Below are 21,505 nucleotides of genomic sequence, written 5' to 3'. Positions count from 1 at the left end.
TTTTGTTGAAATCCGACCAGCGGTTATGGAGAAGAAGTCGATTGTTGACGGACGCCGGACGCCGGACGCCGGACGCCGGACGCTGCGGTATCCCATAAGCTCACCTCGGTCCTTTGGACCAGGTGAGCTAATAAAGTAATCAAGAACATCAAAATACAATAAACTTATTAATTCATTATGCGAGGAATTTTTAAGTTCCAATAATGATTATTATTGATTGCAAAGGGCAATAACTCCTTCACTTACAATCAAATCAAGCTACTTTTCATCCTAGCCCAAGATCTTTTGTATTTTAGTGTGCATACAAAATTTCATTAAGTTCTGTGAATATTTACTGAAGTTATCGTGTTCACGAGTTCTAATAATAATCAATAAGTATTATTGTAAAGGGAAATAACTCCATCAAGTTGTGATGGATTAAGAGCATTTTTCATACTTGTTTTTTCCAATGTTAGTCTGCATACAATGTTTCACTAATTTTGGTGAATATTTACACAAATTACCATGTTCACAACGAAGATCCAGTAATAATTATTAATGCAAAGGGCAATAACCCCGTAAGTTACAGTCGAATCAAGATGATTTTCAAACTCGTGCGAGATCTTTTCAATGACAGTCGACAAACATAGTTTCATTAAGCTAATTTACTCAAGTTATTGTGTTCACAAGAAAATTTTAATAGACAACAAACAACGCACGATGACGGACATCGCAATGGTTACCATGACCTATGGTCAGGTGACCTAAAAATGTTTAAACAGTTACTATAAGAAAACAGTCTTTAAAAAAACCCAATACTTGATGTTCAGCAATATATTTAATGTAACAAAAGCTTGATCATTCAATATCAACATACACAAGGCCACAGTACATTATGGTGGTTTCCTTCAGTGAAAGCACATGCATAGCATAATGAATGTATTTATTACACAATGAAGTGCAAAGGCAAGATATGATCACCATGTTGTAGTAAAAATCTTTGTACAAAGACAAAAAACCCTGTCATAAAAAACATTTTTTCTAGTTTCAGAAATACAATCAAATCACCAGTAAAAATATCACAATATTTTGTCTCATTTTACAAATAAGGATAAAAGTCATGATTTACTAGAATGCTGTCTTCTTAATCAAGGTTTTCATCTCATTTGTCTAAAGACTGCCCATCAATTACAGAGCATTCAAATAGTACAGTAAGATTACTGACATTATCAAAAGGAGATAAGGCCTTACCCATTATTCTACGTCATACAGTATACAGAAAAATGTATTTTAATAAAGAAAAAAGTCAATTCTGACTTAACTTAACAGGCATCATCAACAATTGTCTAACACATAAAAGATGCTGTCATGGAAGAAAATACTAATCCCTATGCTCTAGTATCTCAAATCACAAATATTGAATGTACAGAGTTCAAAATATTTGTCAAGATATTAAGAAGAGAAATAATGCTGATTTAGAATAACTTTTGTTCTTTTTTATGTCCTATCTCCTAAAACAATATACAAATTTCTTTCATACCTACACGTGTAATACTGGCTGGTCTAGGGCAATACACTCATGTTGCCTAAGGCTGTATTGCATGGCTACCCATGCAATAAAGCCTCGTGACGTCATAGCGTCAACAAAATCTCTATTTCCTCGGTAAAATTTTAACATTTTTTTCACAAAATTGACTGGTTTTACTATAAAAGATGCAAGCAACGGAATTTGTGTTGAAAATATCACGTAATTTTTCATGTATGGAAATTGACTTCCAGTCGTGGATTTCTTCGAATTTATTTCAAAATGGCGGGATATTATAGTTGTAAAATTGCAGTAAAACGTCGTGGTATGAAAGAAAAATACTCTTTCATAAGTGGATATGAAGGATAGGGATATTCTACCCTCGGGATCACAAAATGTTGCAAAACCCTCGGCAAGCCTCGGGTTTTACTACATTTTGTGACCCTCGGGTAGAATATCCCTATCCTTCATATCCACATATGAAAGAGTCTTATAGTAAGTTAAAACATTTGTAGTAAAATTCATCATTTTGATATGCAGAGTGTTTAATGTGTAATAATCAATTTTTCTTCGATTCATACTAAATAATACTTTCTGATTGGTAGATGTTTTTTCTTTCAAACTTTTATCAAAAAATATCTGATAATTGCAAACAAGAGATCCCAGAGGGATCTTGGCGCCCACCAAAGATTGATCTATGTTTGACAAATGAAAGAGGGATCTTTTCTCTGCTTTTCAAACTTACACTTCTTTTTTCTGCTTTTCAAACTTTAAACTATCAAAATCCAAGATGGTGGTCGCAAAATGCAATAGGCAGAACTAGGGTCCTAGAGGAACCTACATATGATATTTGTGAACAATCCCTTCAATACTTTCTGAGAAATAGTGGTAACAAACTTTAACTATCAAAATCCAAGATGGCTACCGGTCGGCCATTTTGTTGACCGATCAGTCCCAAAATGCAATATGCACAACTAGGGCCCTAGGGGAACCTACATATGAAATTTGAGAAAGATCCCTTCAGTGCTTTCTGAGAAATAGCGGTAACAAACTTTAACTATCAAAATCCAAGATGGCTACCTGGCGGCCATCTTGTTGACTGATCAGTCCCAAAATGCAATATGCACAACTGGGGTCCTAGGGAAACCTACATATGAAATTTGAGAAAGATCCCTTCAGTGCTTTCTGAGAAATAGCGGTAACAAACTTTAACTATCAAAATCCAAGACGGCTACCTGGCGGCCATCTTGTTGACTGATCAGTCCCAAAATGCAATATGCACTACTAGGGTCCTAGGGGAACCTACATATGAAATTTGAGAACAATCCCTTCAATACTTTCTGAGAAATAGCGGTAACAAACTTTAACTATCAAAATCCAAGATGGCCACCGGTCGGCCATCTTGTTGACCGATCAGTCCCAAAATGCAATATGCACAACTGGGGTCCTAGGGGAACCTACATATGAAATTTGAGAAAGATCCCTTCAGTACTTTCTGAGAAATAGCGGTAACAAACTTTAACTATCAAAATCCAAGATGGCTACCTGGCGGCCATCTTGTTGACCGATCAGTCCCAAAATGCAATATGCACTACTAGGGTCCTAGGGGAACCTACATATGAAATTTGAGAAAGATCCCTTCAGTACTTTCTGAGAATTAGCCGTAACAAACTTTAACTATCAAAATCCAAGATGGCGGCTGGTCGGCCATCTTGTTGACCGATCAGTCCCAAAATGCAATATGCACAACTAGGGTCCTAGGGGAACCTACATATGAAATTTGAGAAAGATCCCTTCAGTACTTTCTGAGAAATAGCGGTAACAAACTTTAACTATCAAAATCCAAGATGGCTGTCTGGCGGCCATCTTGTTGACCGATCAGTCCCAAAATACAATATGCACAACTAGGGTCCTAGGGGAACCTACATATGAAATTTGAGAAAGATCCCTTCAGTGCTTTCTGAGAAATAGCGGTAACAAACTTTAACTATCAAAATCCAAGATGGCTGCCTGGCGGCCATCTTGTTGACCGATCAGTCCCAAAATGCAATATGCACTACTAGGGTCCTAGGGGAACCTACATATGAAATTTGAGAAAGATCCCTTCAGTACTTTCTGAGAATTAGCCGTAACAAACTTTAACTATCAAAATCCAAGATGGCGGCTGGTCGGCCATCTTGTTGACCGATCAGTCCCAAAATGCAATATGCACAACTAGGGTCCTAGGGGAACCTACATATGAAATTTGAGAAAGATCCCTTCAGTACTTTCTGAGAAATAGCGGTAACAAACTTTAACTATCAAAATCCAAGATGGCTGCCTGGCGGCCATCTTGTTGACCGATCAGTCCCAAAATACAATATGCACAACTAGGTTCCTAGGGGAACCTACATATGAAATTTGAGAAAGATCCCTTCAGTACTTTTAGAGAAATAGCGGTAACAAGAATTGTTAACGGACGGACGGCGGACGGACGGACGGACGGACGGACGGAAGGACGGACGGACGGAAGGACGGACGGACGGACGACGGACCACGGACGAAAGGCGATTTGAATAGCCCACCATCTGATGATGGTGGGCTAAAAAAAAGGATATTATCGTGATGTCATACTGAAGTTGTTGTGTAAAAAAAAAATCCCTTGATAACCCAACGGAATCTACATTAGAATGTATCTTACTTATTAAAGTTATCTTAAAATTTTGAAGCTATTATTTTAGTACTTTATGTACTTATATGGCAAACATTTGTCTATTACTTTTATGACAGAAACATTGTGTATGGATCTGAATGACTTCTTTAAAACACACTATCAGGAATGTATTTGTTATAAGTAACAATTAGTTGGAATGCCAAAAATATTCTACATAAACAAACCCTAAAAAATACACTCAACGGGAGAATATAAACAAGACAAGTAGGTTGACAACAGTCACACAATGGTGGTAGTGCAAACCATATAGCTTACACAAGTTTTTATTAATGTAGATAAAAGGTCAAAATGTAGGTCTAAGTGACCTACTAATGCTTTTGGTGAATTTGACCAACATTTCAAATTTTAGTAAAAGAAGTGTAGGAGATAGAGGCCTGAGTAAATGAAGTTACAATGCATTAATGGATGGACAGTCACAAAACAAAACTTAACTCCTCAGTGTACAGGCTTGTGACAAATAATATTGGGGCCAAAGGTCATAACTTTCTCCATAATGCTTACTTTATAATAATATAAAATGATTCATATACATGTATATGTGCAACAAGATTGGATTGTGTATCTCAAATGGGTAGACCAAATCATCTGTCTTTTAAAATGAACTCCTTTTCTTTTTTCAATAGACGATAATAAAAAAAAAAGGAGCTCATTTTAAGAGACAGATGATGCGATCTACTCAAACAGGTTGAATTGTTATGACTAATTGCTTATATCATTTGAAATATTCAACTCTGGTTTACTCTGGTTTCAGGGTTGGTTAAAAGATATATGTATCACATTTTCAGAGCTTATGACATAATGCCTTGATATTAGAACATTATTTACAAACAAACATTGTAGTACATAATTCTTATTAAGCTAACCAGGCTTTAGAGCTTAGCACTCAAACCTACATTGCATAGCAAATTCATTAGATATGTACAGCACATTTATCAAAACAAAACAATTAAAACAAGAAAACCAAGAAAATCTTATTTTACTCTAACACACATCTTAAAGATCACTCATTTTATAAAAAAAAATATCTCTATTTTGTTCCTAGCATGTAGATTAATCTAGTAAGCAAGCAGTGTCAAAAATAACACACATAAAACATACATATGTTGTAAATTGTTCTTGGGAGAGTAAAACAGAACATACCTGTATACAGTAGATGGCTACTGGGGAAAATGTTCTTATGGAAATTTTTTGAAAATTTCTGTGGAAAGTAGTCTTTGATAAAAAGATCAAGGAATCAAATCATGACAATCTCACAGAATAGAGGAAAAAGGTGTTCTCAAATATATGGTAAAAATGTGTATTACAAAAAAACCCCACTGTAATCAAATACTCAGTATGGGCCAACCTCATAAATTGAACGTGTATAACTCGACATCATGTTTTATTCAGAGTATTTTGCTGGTTCCAAAAAAAACCAAAACTTTTCACTCTATGTCAAAATAAAAGTAATTAAAGCATTCTGATCATAGGATTTTAATTTTCTAATATACAGACACCTCCATATTTGTTTACTGGGACCAGTACTGTATTACACATATTGAAGATTCTTCTTTATATACAGGAATCAAGTTTTGTGCTCCACAGCTCTGATAATGTACTAGTGTATTTCCTTGGTACTGTCTGTATACTGATTATATGCTCCTGTGAGAGGTTCGGAATTGTTTTCTGTTTTAAGTTGGCATATTCTGTGAATTTCTCAAAAATGTAAGATGTTACATTTATAAAGAAATAAATAAAAGTAAATAAATCAGTATTTGTTCACAAAAACAAAAACTTGTTTTCATGATAAGACAAAATAGTAACTGTCTTAAAAATCAATAAGTCTTTCTTATTTTAGTGCAAAACATTAAAAGCAAAAAAGCAATATATTAGACAATATCTATGATATGTTAATATAGTAATACCATAACATCAACAATGTCAATAACACATACATTGAGGACTAGGAACATGTATATCGTAGTTCATCAAACACCAAATATAAAAACATTGTAATATTACACCATCAGGCATACCAGGTACATAAAATATAATACATAAGCACACCATCACTTGCAGCTTAAATCTATCATTACTTATCAAAATATGGATAAAACATAATTTTTACAAGAACTGAAGCTAGGTACATGTACAAGTTTGCTGTAGTTTAAAACAAAAATTTACACTTTGTTCATTTCAAAATCACAGAGATTAATAATTGCATGTGGTCCCAAGAATTTTCAAAAGCAATTTTCGTTATTTTTTACACATATTATCAATAAATAACATTAAGCATCAATTATATTTTTAGTGGTAAAAGTAGTACATGTATAAGAATCGTGTTTCTTTAAAATCAGGTAATATTTTTTTAATAAAATATACATTCTAAAATCATATTTTATTAAAAAGTACCCAAAGCAAAAGTTAAGCTCTTGAATTAAGTATATTCAAAGCATATTTATAAAAAAAATTCCAAGAATTAGAATTACTACCACACCCCAGGCCCTTTAACTTCTTCAGTAAGGGGCAGATAAGTTAAGCACTACCAATATGGCTGATATCAAACAATTACCACATGTAGTCTATATATTGTTTTTTACATGGTTGTCTCCCTTGTATTATAGCAATACTAAAGCCCAAATTCTGACCTTTATATGTTCAACTGCATTTAATTAAAGTGTAAATTAAAAAAAAAAAACTTTCACAATGCCATAATTTTTTTGATATATATTTTTTTCTCTTCAAAATCCTGTCAATATTAAATCTACCAGTTGCTTCCTCTGAGAAAAAAAATTGACTTAGCATCATCTAAAAAGCAATTAGATACCAGGCAATAAAATATTTTCTTCTTTTATGCTTCGAGATCTTTCAACATTGTGTTGATTGTCTGGATAAATGAAATAATATGCATAAACAAAACAAAAGTATAATATAATGCTTAAAATCTGGTCCCTGTATTTCATATACTGGTACATGTTTAGCTATCCTGAATTGATTTTCTCTGTGCACCCAAAACAAAATAGATAAATAAATTTGGCACTTTCATATTCTAAAATATCAATAATCAAAATTTAAATATCTAAATATTTAAACAATAGCACACACTTCACAATATGGCTAAAGCGTTACACCCGCAAATATATTCACCGATGAACCCACATCATACAGTACACATAACTCAACAAAAACACAAACAATACCATATACCATGTTGGTAAAATCACTCGTCGTTATTGTCTACAGAGTTCTCTTATGTCTGTAGGGCAATTGTCAGGTACTGACTGTAGCTCAGTTGTTTTTCTACCTCTGACTTCCCTCCACCTCTATACCTAGCACCTTCTTAATGACTACAGATATTCAAAAGACAAAGAACATCCAAACTTTAGGCAATTATTTATCTTTAACAGTCAACCTGTTGTTGTAAACTGTATTATTTTTCTCCTTACTTATTGAATTTTTTCTTAATTTTTTTGTTGAATATTTTCTTAATTTTTCTGTTCATATATAGTAATGAAATATATTCATTTGTAAACTTTTGGAGGAATTAAACATGAAAGAATAATTAAAATATTTCTTGTTTCATTAGTCGTGTGAAACTTCCACATTAAGTTTCAAAACAGTGATGTATCACTCATTACAATGTACATGTACATAGTTAGTAACACTGTGTTTAACTGCCAATTAATTTAAAACCTTCAAATTTCAATCGAGTTATAACCTCTACATTACATTAAAATACAACAATTATACAAGTATGCAATGCTTGTCATTTGATGTGTCTATAAATACATTACATTACACTACAACAGGTGTGAGACGTTTGTTGTTTGTCGTCCTGTAGCAGGTTGACGGTGTCTCTTTCACTAACGGGGTTGTCGTAGCCGCTACTATTGTGTCCGTTTGTGTGGTGATACTCCACCTTCTGATCGGGTTTGTATTTGTTGGCGTTACCATCTGTTGGAGTAGTTATCCCTCCTTCATGTATCCTATCACTAAAGCTTATATCTGATAACCTTAGAGTCTTGTTCATTTCTACATCCAGTACTGCTTTACATAAGGTGTACACTGCCTGTCAGAAGAAAATGATACAAATCAAAATAAATAATGACCGGAGGCGACCCGTTTTGTGCTTCCCAGCATATCTTCAAGCTCCTAAACAGAAGAGGTTGAAGTAACTTCTAGAAGCAGAAGAACTACAATTTAAGGGACATTTCAGTGAGGCTAATTCTGTTACATAACGAAACTGGCCACCAGACCTTAAGTTGTTGATAAGATTTTCTCAGCAGTTCTTTACTAGATTATCTCCCCCTAGTTTGAACCTTAGAATCAGGCATGTAATAGAGACAAAAATAGTCAAGCCAAATTTTAGTGATTTTTTCCCAATATTTTAGAGACTGGTGGCCAGTCTAGCTGTACACATACCCGAGCCAAGGTCATGTACGTTAATACAAAACCACTGAAAAGTTGGTGAAATTATATTTAGACAGTAAGTGAGTTTGAACATTTCACATAGGTACATTTTGCCACAGTGAGATTTTCTGTCTTATCACAATAATACAATAGAACTGGTTTGTTTCCGATATATATGCAAATTTTAATGTACTCTTAAATTGAATTGGCCATTTAAGTTGGTATACTTTTCATCAACTTCGCTAGCCAGGGGTATTCAGTACGATACTCTCAATGATACACAGATCTCACATCAAAACTGAAGTTTCTGCTTTCAAATTCTGATTGGATGTGGCTAGGTTCAACTGACCAATGAAAACATGGTTTTTATATGTCGACAAAACTGAAACGAAGTGATGGCAATGACCAATGAGGCATGCCATGTCTGTAAACAACAGTTCCTACCTAGCCAAGTCATATTTGCTGTTTAGTCAATTATTAATTTTTTAGACCAGCTAAATCAAAACACATAGGTTAAGTAAGTATGTGCATGGTTTCTGTTACACAAAGTTAAAAAAATAACGCAAAGATTAAAAAACAAGATCTTGTGATAAAATTAAACACTAAAGCATGAAACACAAAAACTGATGTCCGAAATTAAGAACAAATGACTAACAAAACATGTTAATCTTTGGTATTTTGAATCTGTAAGAAACACATGTGTATTTCAATTTTCAATCCATAAAACAATGATACAAGCTTTTTCATTTGTTGAGTATTATGTAAAAGAAAGGGGAGCAACTGCGGTGATCCAGCAAGTGGCGTAGTGTGGGAACTTCAGTTTTCATATGAGATCTGCCTAGGGTTTCAGGGAAAGTATCATACTGAATACCCATGGCTAGTGAAGTTGACTTTACATTAAATACCTATTGTACATTATAAAATAACATTTACCTCCTCCAGATTTCCTGAAGTTTTGGCACTGGTTTCAAAGAATAGGAGATTGTTTTCTTCAGCATACTGGAAAAAAAATAACAATGAAAGGAAATATAATTTATGGCATTAAAATAATGTAGATACCCATGGCAGGAACTTCTCGTAAAGGTTTAATTTGGTGAGACATACTGTAAACGACTAAATTTTCCTATATAATAAATTTTGCATCTTTGTTTATTTCAACATATTTGTAAATACATGTATTCATCATCAAAGGCTATTTAGTAAATATTACACGAAAATTTGTGTCTCACAAAAAATAAAGAAGTTTTCAGTGTTCTGTCTGGTATTGTAAAATAATACATGTAATTAATGTATGTTCCATAACAAAAATCAGATAAATCTGTTTAATATGGTGACAAAGGAATATATATGTTTAATACACAGGGACATCAACTTTGGGACACAGAAGTCTACTTTAAGTTTGATGAGACCTAGTGATTGGTATACGTATAATTTAACTAGAGGGTAGCTTGATGGCACAGTGCTAAAACACTTGCTTTTCACTACTGTATCTCAGGTTTTATTCCCGCTTTCAGACAGGAAATGGTATACGAGGCCCCTGCATAATTTTTTTTCACAGGAGTGTCATCCAGCAAGTTCAATATATAAAGTAAGGTAAATAAGCTTTGTTGTAATTCTCTCTTACCCTTGATGCTTCTTTTGTTGTTACCATCCGTCTCAATTCCTGGTCGAACTTATTGCCTATCAACATTATTGGGACATCTTCATGTGCAAACTAAGAGGAATAAAATATATTTTAAAAACACAATTTATATGACATTTTCCAATAAGTTTGTATATAAGCACAGCAGTGAATGAAGAGGAATCATCAACATATCTATATAACATTGAATGAATGCACATACATGTATCTAATCACAGCTTTATGTAACATTGAATGAATTTACATACATGTATTTAATCACAGCTTATCTTAACAAAACAAAACAGTAGAATGTCTTTACCTGATGTATATAAGACAACCACTTTGGTATTGCTTCATAAGATCGCCGGCTTGTTATATCATACACCAGGAGAACACCCTGTTAACAGCAAAATTCACATTATACATGTATACCATTGTTAAAGAAAATATGGGGGTTTTGAGATTTCAAAGCAATGTGGGTAAAGTATTATTTACCATCAATTAGTCCCACCTTTTCGATGATTGTAATGCTTATAATCATGTCAAAATATGATGTCAATCACCGGAAGAGAAGCTTAATCAATGGTAGATCGCGTACTTCACCCCATCATATTGGTATCTGGAAACCCCTAATAGTATATCAGTAATGATTATACGATCACCAAAAGTCATCATATCTACCATAGTACAATACCAGTATACAGAAGGACTGGACTGGGTTGATTATCAATGATCCCGTAGCTCATTATGGAAGTTTCGAGATACTAAAATGGCATGAATATAGTATGCTTCACTGTCGATTAGTCTCACTTTCCTGTGATTGTGATGTAACAAAAATTATGTCAAAATAAGATGTCACAACCATCGGAAGGTGGGATAATGGACAGTAAATCATACTTAATTAACACACATATTTTTGGCTATCTTGAATGGATCTTGAAACTGACATTTTAGTAGGGCCTTCATTTTGAATCAAGAAAGTGCAAAGATTATACCCCTGGTTAACTGTTATAATACCTACAGGTGTAATATGTCTGACAGGAGGAAATGTCTCAATTGATAGAGCATTCACTTATCTTCAGAGGATCCTAGATTCAAACCCAGATTTTTGTCACTTCATTTTCTCCTCTCCAGTTTTATAAGAGACTCATTGAAGTATCAATTGCTACATGAATGTTCAAAATATTTGGAATAAAGAAAACCTACTAGGTACATAAAATAACAATTTAATAGAAGTAGTTTTTAGCTGCCATCATCATTGTTCCTGATGTAATAAAATTTCATCCAAAATGAAATTCTCCAGCATTTTCTCACCTGTGCTCGCCTGTAAAACTGTTTTGTAATAGACTCGAACCTTTCCTGACCAGCGGTATCCCTGTTAGAGCAAAATTATAGCTGTAATGACTGAGTTCAATAAGGGGAAGGAACTCTTATAGAAATGAAAGGCCTAATGAGTCGGAATTATCATCAACAATCCTTAGCTTCAGGAGCTTGTAACCGTACATAACTTATTATTACATAAATGAGAGCCTAACAGCAAGAACTTAGGGAAGACTAATAAATTTTTTGTTTCCTTAATTTCCTTGAAGCTGTCCTACAGAAAATTAAAAAGTTAAGGAATATCTGAAGTTATAAGGAACATTGATGAAACTTAAGCTAAGTCAGGAGAAAACAAGGTATTAATGTTCAAATAGATGCAAACAATTTTCCTTTGTTGAGAAATTGTTCCATTGTTTTGGCATATCTTACCATATTTGTACTTTGATGACCTTGTCGCCCACTTCTACCCGCCGTAGTTTGAAATCCACTCCTGTAATTAGAAAACATATGATTATTTCCCAAATTATGTGATTTGGTGGGTTACATTCTTAAGTCATATCAGATTAGGAAATAAATACAGCAAGGTACTTGATGTCATTTTTGCTTTTACACAAGTTCATGTAAGACAAATATTTTTTCTGTACTGTTTCTTATCGTAAATGGAGATTTTAAACTTTTTATACTTTTAGTAATTATACAGAGATACTCATATAACCACCTTATTCAATTTGTTTGACAATGATAAGTATGAACCATGAATATATCAACACAAATTCATCACTACCAGAAAAGAGGGGTAATTTGATATCATAATTAATTATAGACCCATTCAGGGAATACATTTAAGTCCACAACATATGATGAATTTTTTTTTGGTTTTATATTTCCTATGAATATTTCATTTATTATTGATTAATTCACAGTTTGATATTCAATTAAAATTTTGATTGATATTGAAGATATTGTGATGCATATCAAATTTCAAAATGATAATTTAAAAGTTCAGAACAATATAAACAAACCATCTGTTGTTAAGTAATAACATACACCTGATACATTAATCAAGCCACAGGTAAACAGAAGCCAGGTACACCGCCACAGGTGTAATAAGTTCACCTCTATCTCACCTTTACCTTAATCAAATCACCACAAAAGAGAAAGGTGTCTTTGTAATATGGTTTCTGCATCATTTATCATCCCCAAATTAGATTTAGGTGAACATTGATCTCTCAATATACAGTATTGTATGTAATAAACACTAACACTAGTAGGTACCACTGTACACTGGAGTAGGTACCGGTACTTTACCCGCTTTACCTTAAGATGTTAGTAAAGATAGAAAAACTAGTATTTACAACCCTAATCTAACTTTTATATCAAGGCCAATAGTTTTGTTTATGTCTTATCAACAGCTTAGGCTATAACTACAGCGATTGGGATGCTTTCAAGTTAAGAAACCTTTTTTGCAAATATCAAAATAAATTGATCTACTGTTGTTGTAAATATGCATATGTACATACCTACCAACAGTTCTAATTATTCTGCAAATGTTCATCTGCTCAAGACCAGAATTGTTCAGACTTATCTACCAACCTCACTACATCTACAATTGTATGTTATTGGTCAAATACACGTTAAAGAGATAACAGGTTTGTTATACTTGTAATTCATGTCCTACGTAAAAAGCTATGGTCATGAAAGGAGGATAGTCCAAATGTTGGTTGTAGAGGAAAAGTTTAGATAATGGAGTAAACATGGAGTTCCTAGAAAAAAACAACCAACAATCAGTGCATACTAGGTACATAAATGGAAAGTGCCCAAGTAACCTTACGGTCATAACCTAACTTAGAGTCAGAAAGCTACTGAGGCTGTGAAATGTCAGACAGGGATTTAGTGGTTAAGGTGTCCAAAATCCTAATATGAAAACTTAACAAAGGTATACTAGAAAGGTAAACTTTGTAAGCAGTTGACAGTTTCCTTTCCTTTCTTTGTGATGATGCAATCCCCGAGACCATATAAATATAAGGATGGATTTCCACTGAATTCTTTTGACTGCGTTATATATAAACCACAACAATGCACAGAGGATGAGTGGGGATGAGCGTACATGTCCCACATAACATAATCTGGGTCCAGTTACCATTACAATCCTCCCTGTACAGTGTACACCCATGAAAGGTTGAACTTTCACTCGATCCCATTTAAATCCTGACATTCTTTATTAACTCTACCTTAAACATTCCTTTTCAATTTCATATCTCTAAATCAACACTGACAGAAGATAAATGATACATTTATAGTTTTTTTCTGACAAGTCAGATAGGAGTTGGATAAGTATTCTCTAGACTACGGGAGTCTATATAAAGTCTTATAGGTTTTACACACAGTTCATACACAATTCAGAATTAATATAATAACTAGTAATACAAAAGTAAATTATTTGTTTAAAAAAAAAATCCTGAAATTAAATTTCAATTACCTTTTTCCTTACACAAATTTAGAGTGTTAGATTATGGATTTAGATTAATAATTTTGAAAGATGATCTTGGTATATTGTTTATTTTGAACAAGATTTACAGAATTCTAGATAATCAGTAATGAAAGTTTTCAGTTTTTTCTCTCCATTATTTCAATAAAATCTGGTATAAATGATATAAAAGTAATTAAGTCTGACACAGCCTGTCTCTGGAAGTTTTGATATGCTTATTTAGAACATGCATATACATGTTGTCATTTTGTGAAAATGCTTAAGTGCATTACAGTCAGTAACTTGATTATCTGTTATTGGATAATCATTTGAAAATCATGTTTCACACATACCCTCTTTAAAAGACTGTACATGGTATGTATTACAAAACACTTTTCAATATTCTGATGGAATATGAACAATTCCTTTTAAAGAAACAGAATTCCTCAGATAGACAGGAAATCATATTAGTACTTCAAACATGACTCTCTAATAAACACATTACCCCAACAATGGGCTCCAATATAACACAAATGGTTCTGCTTCAACCTCAGAAATAAAGTCTTCAGATCTAATAAAATATCTGTGGTTATCATGCCTAATTGGTAATCTGTCCTAATCTAATTGTTCCTGTGTCTTATCTTAGGGAATCATTTACAAATTTCATTGCTCAAGGCCAAGTTTCAAGGTTTCTAGTGTTTTGCCCAATGTTGCCGTAAAGAAGGACAAACTTCTTACAGCTACCATTAATTAGATGATTCACCACTTCAGGACTGGTATGATATAATTCTATTGAAATATTCAATAGGACTGAAAATTTCTACTCCACTCCTAGGTATTCAGTTACATCCTATCAAAATACACTTTGTATTACCTTATTTGTCATTATAAACCCACTATATTTACTCTCTATCTAACCCTTAAATCTTTAAAGCACATTTCCTCTGATTAGCACCCCTCTCCATACAAGTTGAAGGCACCCCCCCCCCTTTCAATATCAGCACCATTTCCCCTGATTAGCACCCCTCTCCATACAAGTTGAAGGCACCCTCCCCTATCAATATCAGCACCATTTCCCCTGATTAGCACCCCTCTCCATACAAGTTGAAGGCACCACCCCCCTATCAATATCAGCACCATTTCCCTTATTAGCACCCCACTCCATACAAGTTGAAGGCACCCTCCCCTATCAATATCAGCACCATTTCCCCTGATTAGCACTCCTCTCCATACAAGTTGAAGGCACCCCCCCCTATCAATATCAGCACCATTTCCCCTGATTAGCACCCCTCTCCATACAAGTTGAAGGCACCACCCCCCTATCAATATCAGCACCATTTCCCTTATTAGCACCCCTCTCCATACAAGTTGAAGGCACCCCCCATCAATATCAGCACCATTTCCCCTGATTAGCACTCCTCTCCATACAAATTGAAGGCACCCCCCCCCTATCAATATCAGCACCATTTCCCTTATAAACAACCCACACCATACAAAGTAAAAAGATCCCCTCTCCCTAAAAATACATTTCTCCTTAATAGCACCCTTCTCCATACGAAGTATAAGCCCCCCCTCCCCCTAAAAGCACTATTTCCCTTATAAGTAAACCTTCCCATATAAAGTTCCCTCCCCAACCAAAGGTCTAGTGTATAACTGTAGCAGGCCTGGTGAATGTACCAGATACCAAAATGACACAAACCGTTTCTCTAATAATTGTGTTAGACAACTGTTAATATAGCCAAAATAATTATTATCTCTTGCAATTCAAGCCAATACGGATATTTGTAAACTTATGCACACTGTGGTATTTGCAACAATAAAAATATTTACATAGCTAACACATTTTATTCCCAGCAATATTTACTGGCATTTACCATAACAAAAACAAAGGCTAATTAACTGATTCGCTTGCATGTTGTGTATATTTTGTTGAAATGTAAACTATGAACACACTGATAAACTACATACTTCACTGATATAGTGTGTACACATTATACCAAATTAAACAGTATTGTCCACATCCAAAACACACAAATCCTTTGTAGCCAGTTTATTTGCACCTAAAAAGCTTATTTCTGGCACTGATTCAATTTTTTTTTTATTTTACAGTTTTGATCATTTAGGCAGATAAAACATGTGCTATTTCTATACAGTAAGAATTTGTTTACCTTTGAAATATTTCAATCTAAACTTAAAATTTTATTATAAATCACTAACTGTACTTTTAGAGGTTTGAGAGCTCAAGAATAGGAACCAGGAATAAAAACTCAAACTAAATGTTTACGTATGATAAAGAACAAGTATCAATATTTTATTTATATATATAGCCCCGTCCAATCAATACAGTTTTATTATGCCTCAAGGTGAAAACTTGTTCTCAATCCCAGGTGAAAACCACATGAATACTTATCAAATGTAAGTCTTATGTTTATGAATAGAAAACTGAATTAAGATTCAAAATGAGTATATATTAGTTATTAATGAGAAGTCATTTCCTGAACCTGAGAACCCCTTATCAGTTATAAATAATCATCAAATAAAATTGGTAAAACTTCTATCTCGTGACAACTTCTCCTATTTAGGTAGACTGGCCAATGATAATATCATGCAGCTACATGTACATAGTTAAGTTTTTTGCAAGCAATGCTGTAGTTCCAGGTACTAATTCAATAAGATAGTGGAGGCATTTATACCTGTATTTCTACAATCTAACACAAAACAATTATTGTTTAGTACCCATACTTGATTATTTGGAAGTATTAAATTAGTATTAGTAAATCTAGTCCAAACTTTACGCAAAACATTCAAAATTCTTAATTTTACTGTTGGTATGTATAACTAATGTCAACTCTCAAAATGTCAGTATTTTCAAGTGATGATTACTAATTGGTAGTACCTGTAATTGAAAATGAGCCAACTAATTCTACCCTAATTAACTGGTCACTGACACAACAGTGAATCATTATGATGTAAGACGGTCTGCGAGGTCAGCCTACAGCTATATCTTGTCTGGGACGGTGTTACAGGTGTATCTGGGGCCACTGAACCTAAGGTGGACACCAGATCACCGTCTATTATCTCAGTCATGGGTCAGACAGTCATGGGTGATGTAGCTAATCAAGCAGATAGGTATATACAGCATAGACACTGCTAACGGCAAAAATAGATAGGGCAAGACATATTCAACGTGTCAAAACCTCAGGATTATCAGTCAAGAGTCCTACTCAGCAAATCTAACAACCAAGTCTCTTTTAGTGGAGGGCCCTAGAACCAAGATCTATTGATTTATACCATCTGTTTCAACAAATTTTAAAAAGACCTTAGTCAGCTTCATTTAAATTGAACTAGTAAATTTCAAAATTTAAAGAATTTTCAGAAGATCCATAAACTTCTTTTCTGTTCAATTTTTTTCCAAATAGATTTCTTTTTGTTACACAAAAATTTAATACCATATTTTGCTAAAATATATATGTATTCTAAATTGTGATAAGCTAACAATACCATATTAAAGTAAGTGGCCTGCCCTAAACTGCTTTTAAATCAAACAAAAATATTATGATTAAGACTAAAACATCAACAATGAAAGTGTGGTCTTGTCCGCTTTCACTGATTCATGGACTGACCATGCCAGTGGCTAAGATGACCACACCTGAAAGTGACCCAAAAATGACCTAGTATGTCAATCCATCTTCTCAAATGCTTCCAGCATAATTCCTTCACCATGCCCTTCTATACACCAATACTAGCAAGGCACAGGGACCTGTGGTCCGAGACATCAGCACTGATGAGTCATAGGGATATGGCAATATGAATCAAGATTATTAAGTCTGATAAAGGGATTTGAGATTTCTTGAGCAGAACACAGGGCCCTACGTGATACTGTTCAATCATGACAAACAATGGAGCATGGTCTCATGGCTTTCTGAAGATATACAGGGGTCTGAAAATTTGATTCGAAATAATGAACTTTGGCTCATGGAAGTGAACAAAACTGTATATATCACAGGGACTTGAAAAGCTTTGTAGAGATGTGTACAATGTATATTATGCACCATCCTTGATACTCTAGGGGTTACTATCACTGATGTTATATCCAATCCTGGGCTATCTCATTAGTACAAGAATTCCATGGAAGTGGATGTGTCGCCTGCACAGCATCACAAAAAATAGTTATTTACAGTTGAAAATATTGTTAATAATTTAGGTGAAATAATCAAGTTCCATATCTCTTGCAAATATTGATGGATTTTGAAAAGTATCGAACCCATCTAAGATCTCATTAATATAAAGCAACATAACAAATTTGGTTGAAATCGAACGATAAATATTTAAGTTATTAAGCGGAAACCATGGATTTTTTTTGTTTTGATGATTTTAAAGTCCTGTAACTCAGAAGTTATCGAGCAGAAACCATGGATTTTCTGTTTTGATGATTTTAAAGTCACGCAACTCTTGCAAATATTGACGGATTTTGACCATTATTGAACTCATCCAAGATCTCATTGATATACATGTAAAACAATTTATGAAATTTGGTTGAAATTGGATGATGAATTTTAAGTTATCGAGCGGAAACCATGGATTTTTCTGTTTTGATGATTTTAAAGTCCCGTAACTCTTGCAAATATTGAGGGATTTTGATCATTTTCGAACTCATCCGAGAACTCATTGATATAAAGCTATATACCAAATTTGGTTGAAATCGGACAATAAATACTTCAGTTATCGCACGGAAGCCGTTTCCCGGACGCCAACGCTGACGCCAACATAGTGATACCTAAGTGTCGCCCTTGCGTTGCAGGCGACACAAAAACTGGAAGCAGTTCAGTAGAAAAAATCTGACCAATCGCATGCCTGTAGAGACTTCTTTTGATGATTACAGAGAGAGCAGCGCTCGACTTCAAATCAAAAGTCACCACAATGTACAATTATAGAATTCCTTTAATGCACATCAAAGGATCAAATTACCTGTGTCTCAGTTTCACTATGAGATAGTCCTGGGGTGGATATATTATAACATCAGTGATAGTAATCCCTGCATTATTGATGATGATCATGCACCTACAATTCTAGGATAGAAATTGTCAATGGTGATAAAAGTCCAAAGTACTGACATTAATGGAGGAAATAAAAACCAAGACTAAGGTCTGATGATCGGATTCAAAAACAAGAGCTGTTGGAGAACAGCAAAGCTCGCCTATTCAGAAGAAGTTGATGTTCAAGTATTTACTATTTAAAAATATCAACAGAAACAGAAACTTGCTCAAAAAACTTTAACGTGAAATGGGACGCCAACGCTTACGCCGAGGCCGGGGTGACAACATTAGCTCCCTCTATTCTTCGAATAGGCGAGCTAATTAATGAGAGTCAACTGGGTACCAGCTAATACTGTTTGACTGATCATTCCAGTGTCTAAATATCTACTGGATTTGACCCAATATGTACCCATGTCCATATAAGCGCCCCCTCCCACTGTCAGTTTCAATTACCGGGCATAAGACCAAAACTATCAAAACTGTATAGGTTTACAATAAATTCATCTTATTAAGCACCTTTGCATTTTTTCAATTTTTTTTTAAATGTCCTGGGTTCTTATTGGGTCGAAGACAGTATATACTATACAGATGTACTAAAGAATCCTATTAGTTTAAGATGTACTACCACATGGACCCTATCTGTAATGACACCTAATATCTTAATTAACTTTATCATTCCATTTCATTGACAGCTAGTTCCTAATATGCTATTGACAGGTAAATCAATTAAAAATCTACAACATCACGGGTGTGACAAAAAATGTCAATCAAAAGAAATAAATTTATTACTTGGCATTTCAGTGATAATTTATATATATACAAACAAACAAAAATTCACATTTTAACTACATTTACAATATTGTACAACCACCTACCAGGTAATGAATGCTTGTTAGATTTTGATGTGCTGATTTATGACCACATACCGTAATGTTAATTAATGTAAGGTAATTAGATGTATCAGATACACATTATCATTGTAAGAGGTTTTACATCATACATACCAATAGTAGTAATATGTGTGTCCATAAACTCGTTGTTGGCATATCGACACATAAGACAGGTTTTACCAACTCCAGTCTCCCCCACTACCAACAGTCTCTGGAGTAAATCATAGCGTTTAGACAAGGACCGACTCACTCCTTTCCCTTCCATCTTCTTTCTTTTCAAATTGTAAATGTCCCTGAATCAATTTGCTAACAGTCTTAAAATACACCAGAAAATGAATTAAAATTTCACATTATGCAAGTTTCATTCCTCTGAAAGCTGAAATGGGTGCTTTAAATAAATTGATAAAAATCCAAGTAGCTTTGATTGACAAAGAAACAATCCCCGATCAGCTGTCGTGTGTTTTCATCCTAAGCCTTTGTGGAAGTAGCCCATCATTGTCAGTACTATCCGTTTAAATAACACAAGTTGTGTTTAACACGGCTCGGGTTTGAATAGAAATGATCACAACAGGAGACTTGTGTTTGGTGTAAACAAACGGCCCTTCAATACATTACACAGTCAGGTGACGGTTCATTGTGTCACTTCTGATCGCCATTTCAGGGTTGACAGACGACAGTGTTCACAGTGTACTGATGTGGACAGGAAGGAAGCGATACGTATCTCGGCTGATTTACCGACACACTTATCCAGATTCCACACGTCATGCCCTGTTACCTTCCCCAACACTAAAGTCCGGAAGCCCCAGTCACTCATTAGCAGGGGAGACAATTCTAGTTTCGGTTTGACCTATAACTCTTTGTTGAACGAAACTAGTAAAGGTATCAACAAAGAATCAAATACAATAAGTATACAGATTGTATAGTGAGTGTTCGTCCAAATAAGCACAGAAGATGCTCCTACAACCCAGCATGTAAAAAATAATCTCAAAATCACATTGATAAATTACTGTTACCGAGAAAAAATATTTAGCCCCTGATAAATGACTTATATGAAGATCATAGTGCTTTAGTTCCATATAGTAATGAAGAGAGATCCTGTAGAAGCTTTAAAAAGGTCAAAATATATGGTCAGTGACCTGGTTTTGTCACTTAGATGAACTCATATAGCATAGGAGATAGAGCCTTGCATGTTATTTCTTCCTCGGTATTATGACGTCAAAGGATAGAGTATAGGTCACAGTGACCTGTTTATGGTATGACTAGTATGAAGCTTTATAATACAGGAGATAAAGTCCCAACAAACTATGTTTTAATCTGAGGCCACAATGACCTGATTTTGTTACACTGCCTTATTAATAGAAACAAAAGTATTTTAATTTTAACACTGGTTGCTTTGGTAACCAATGAAAAATGATTATTTGATGTCCTTATCCCCCCCACCCCCTCCAAAAAAGATACTTTGGCAAATTATTCTCTTACAGATTTCAAATTAACAGCATGACATGATTTATATAATTTTCCTAAAGTAAGCAAAATAAGATTAAAAAATGATGTATACGACC

At 34.2% G+C, this 21,505-nt stretch overlaps 1 protein-coding gene across 1 annotated transcript; it reads right to left on the bottom strand.

Annotated features, from left to right (window-relative positions):
- Nucleotides 1-804: 804 nt before the first annotated feature.
- On the bottom strand, nucleotides 805-21,501 carry LOC138318597 (ras-related protein Rab-13-like). The gene is made up of 7 exons (XM_069261101.1): nucleotides 20,058-21,501; nucleotides 11,980-12,040; nucleotides 11,545-11,605; nucleotides 10,550-10,627; nucleotides 10,231-10,320; nucleotides 9,540-9,605; nucleotides 805-8,265 (listed from the first exon to the last, which is right to left on the bottom strand). Exons 1-7 carry the CDS (start codon nucleotides 20,206-20,208, stop codon nucleotides 7,987-7,989), a joined length of 786 nt encoding a protein of 261 aa, XP_069117202.1. The 5' UTR covers nucleotides 20,209-21,501; the 3' UTR covers nucleotides 805-7,986.
- Between the last annotated feature and the right edge of the window lie 4 nt (nucleotides 21,502-21,505).

The sequence above is a fragment of the Argopecten irradians genome, chromosome 3 (assembly GCF_041381155.1).
Source record: "Argopecten irradians isolate NY chromosome 3, Ai_NY, whole genome shotgun sequence".
Classification (NCBI taxonomy): domain Eukaryota; kingdom Metazoa; phylum Mollusca; class Bivalvia; order Pectinida; family Pectinidae; genus Argopecten; species Argopecten irradians.
This window is presented reverse-complemented; position numbering and strand designations above follow the sequence as displayed.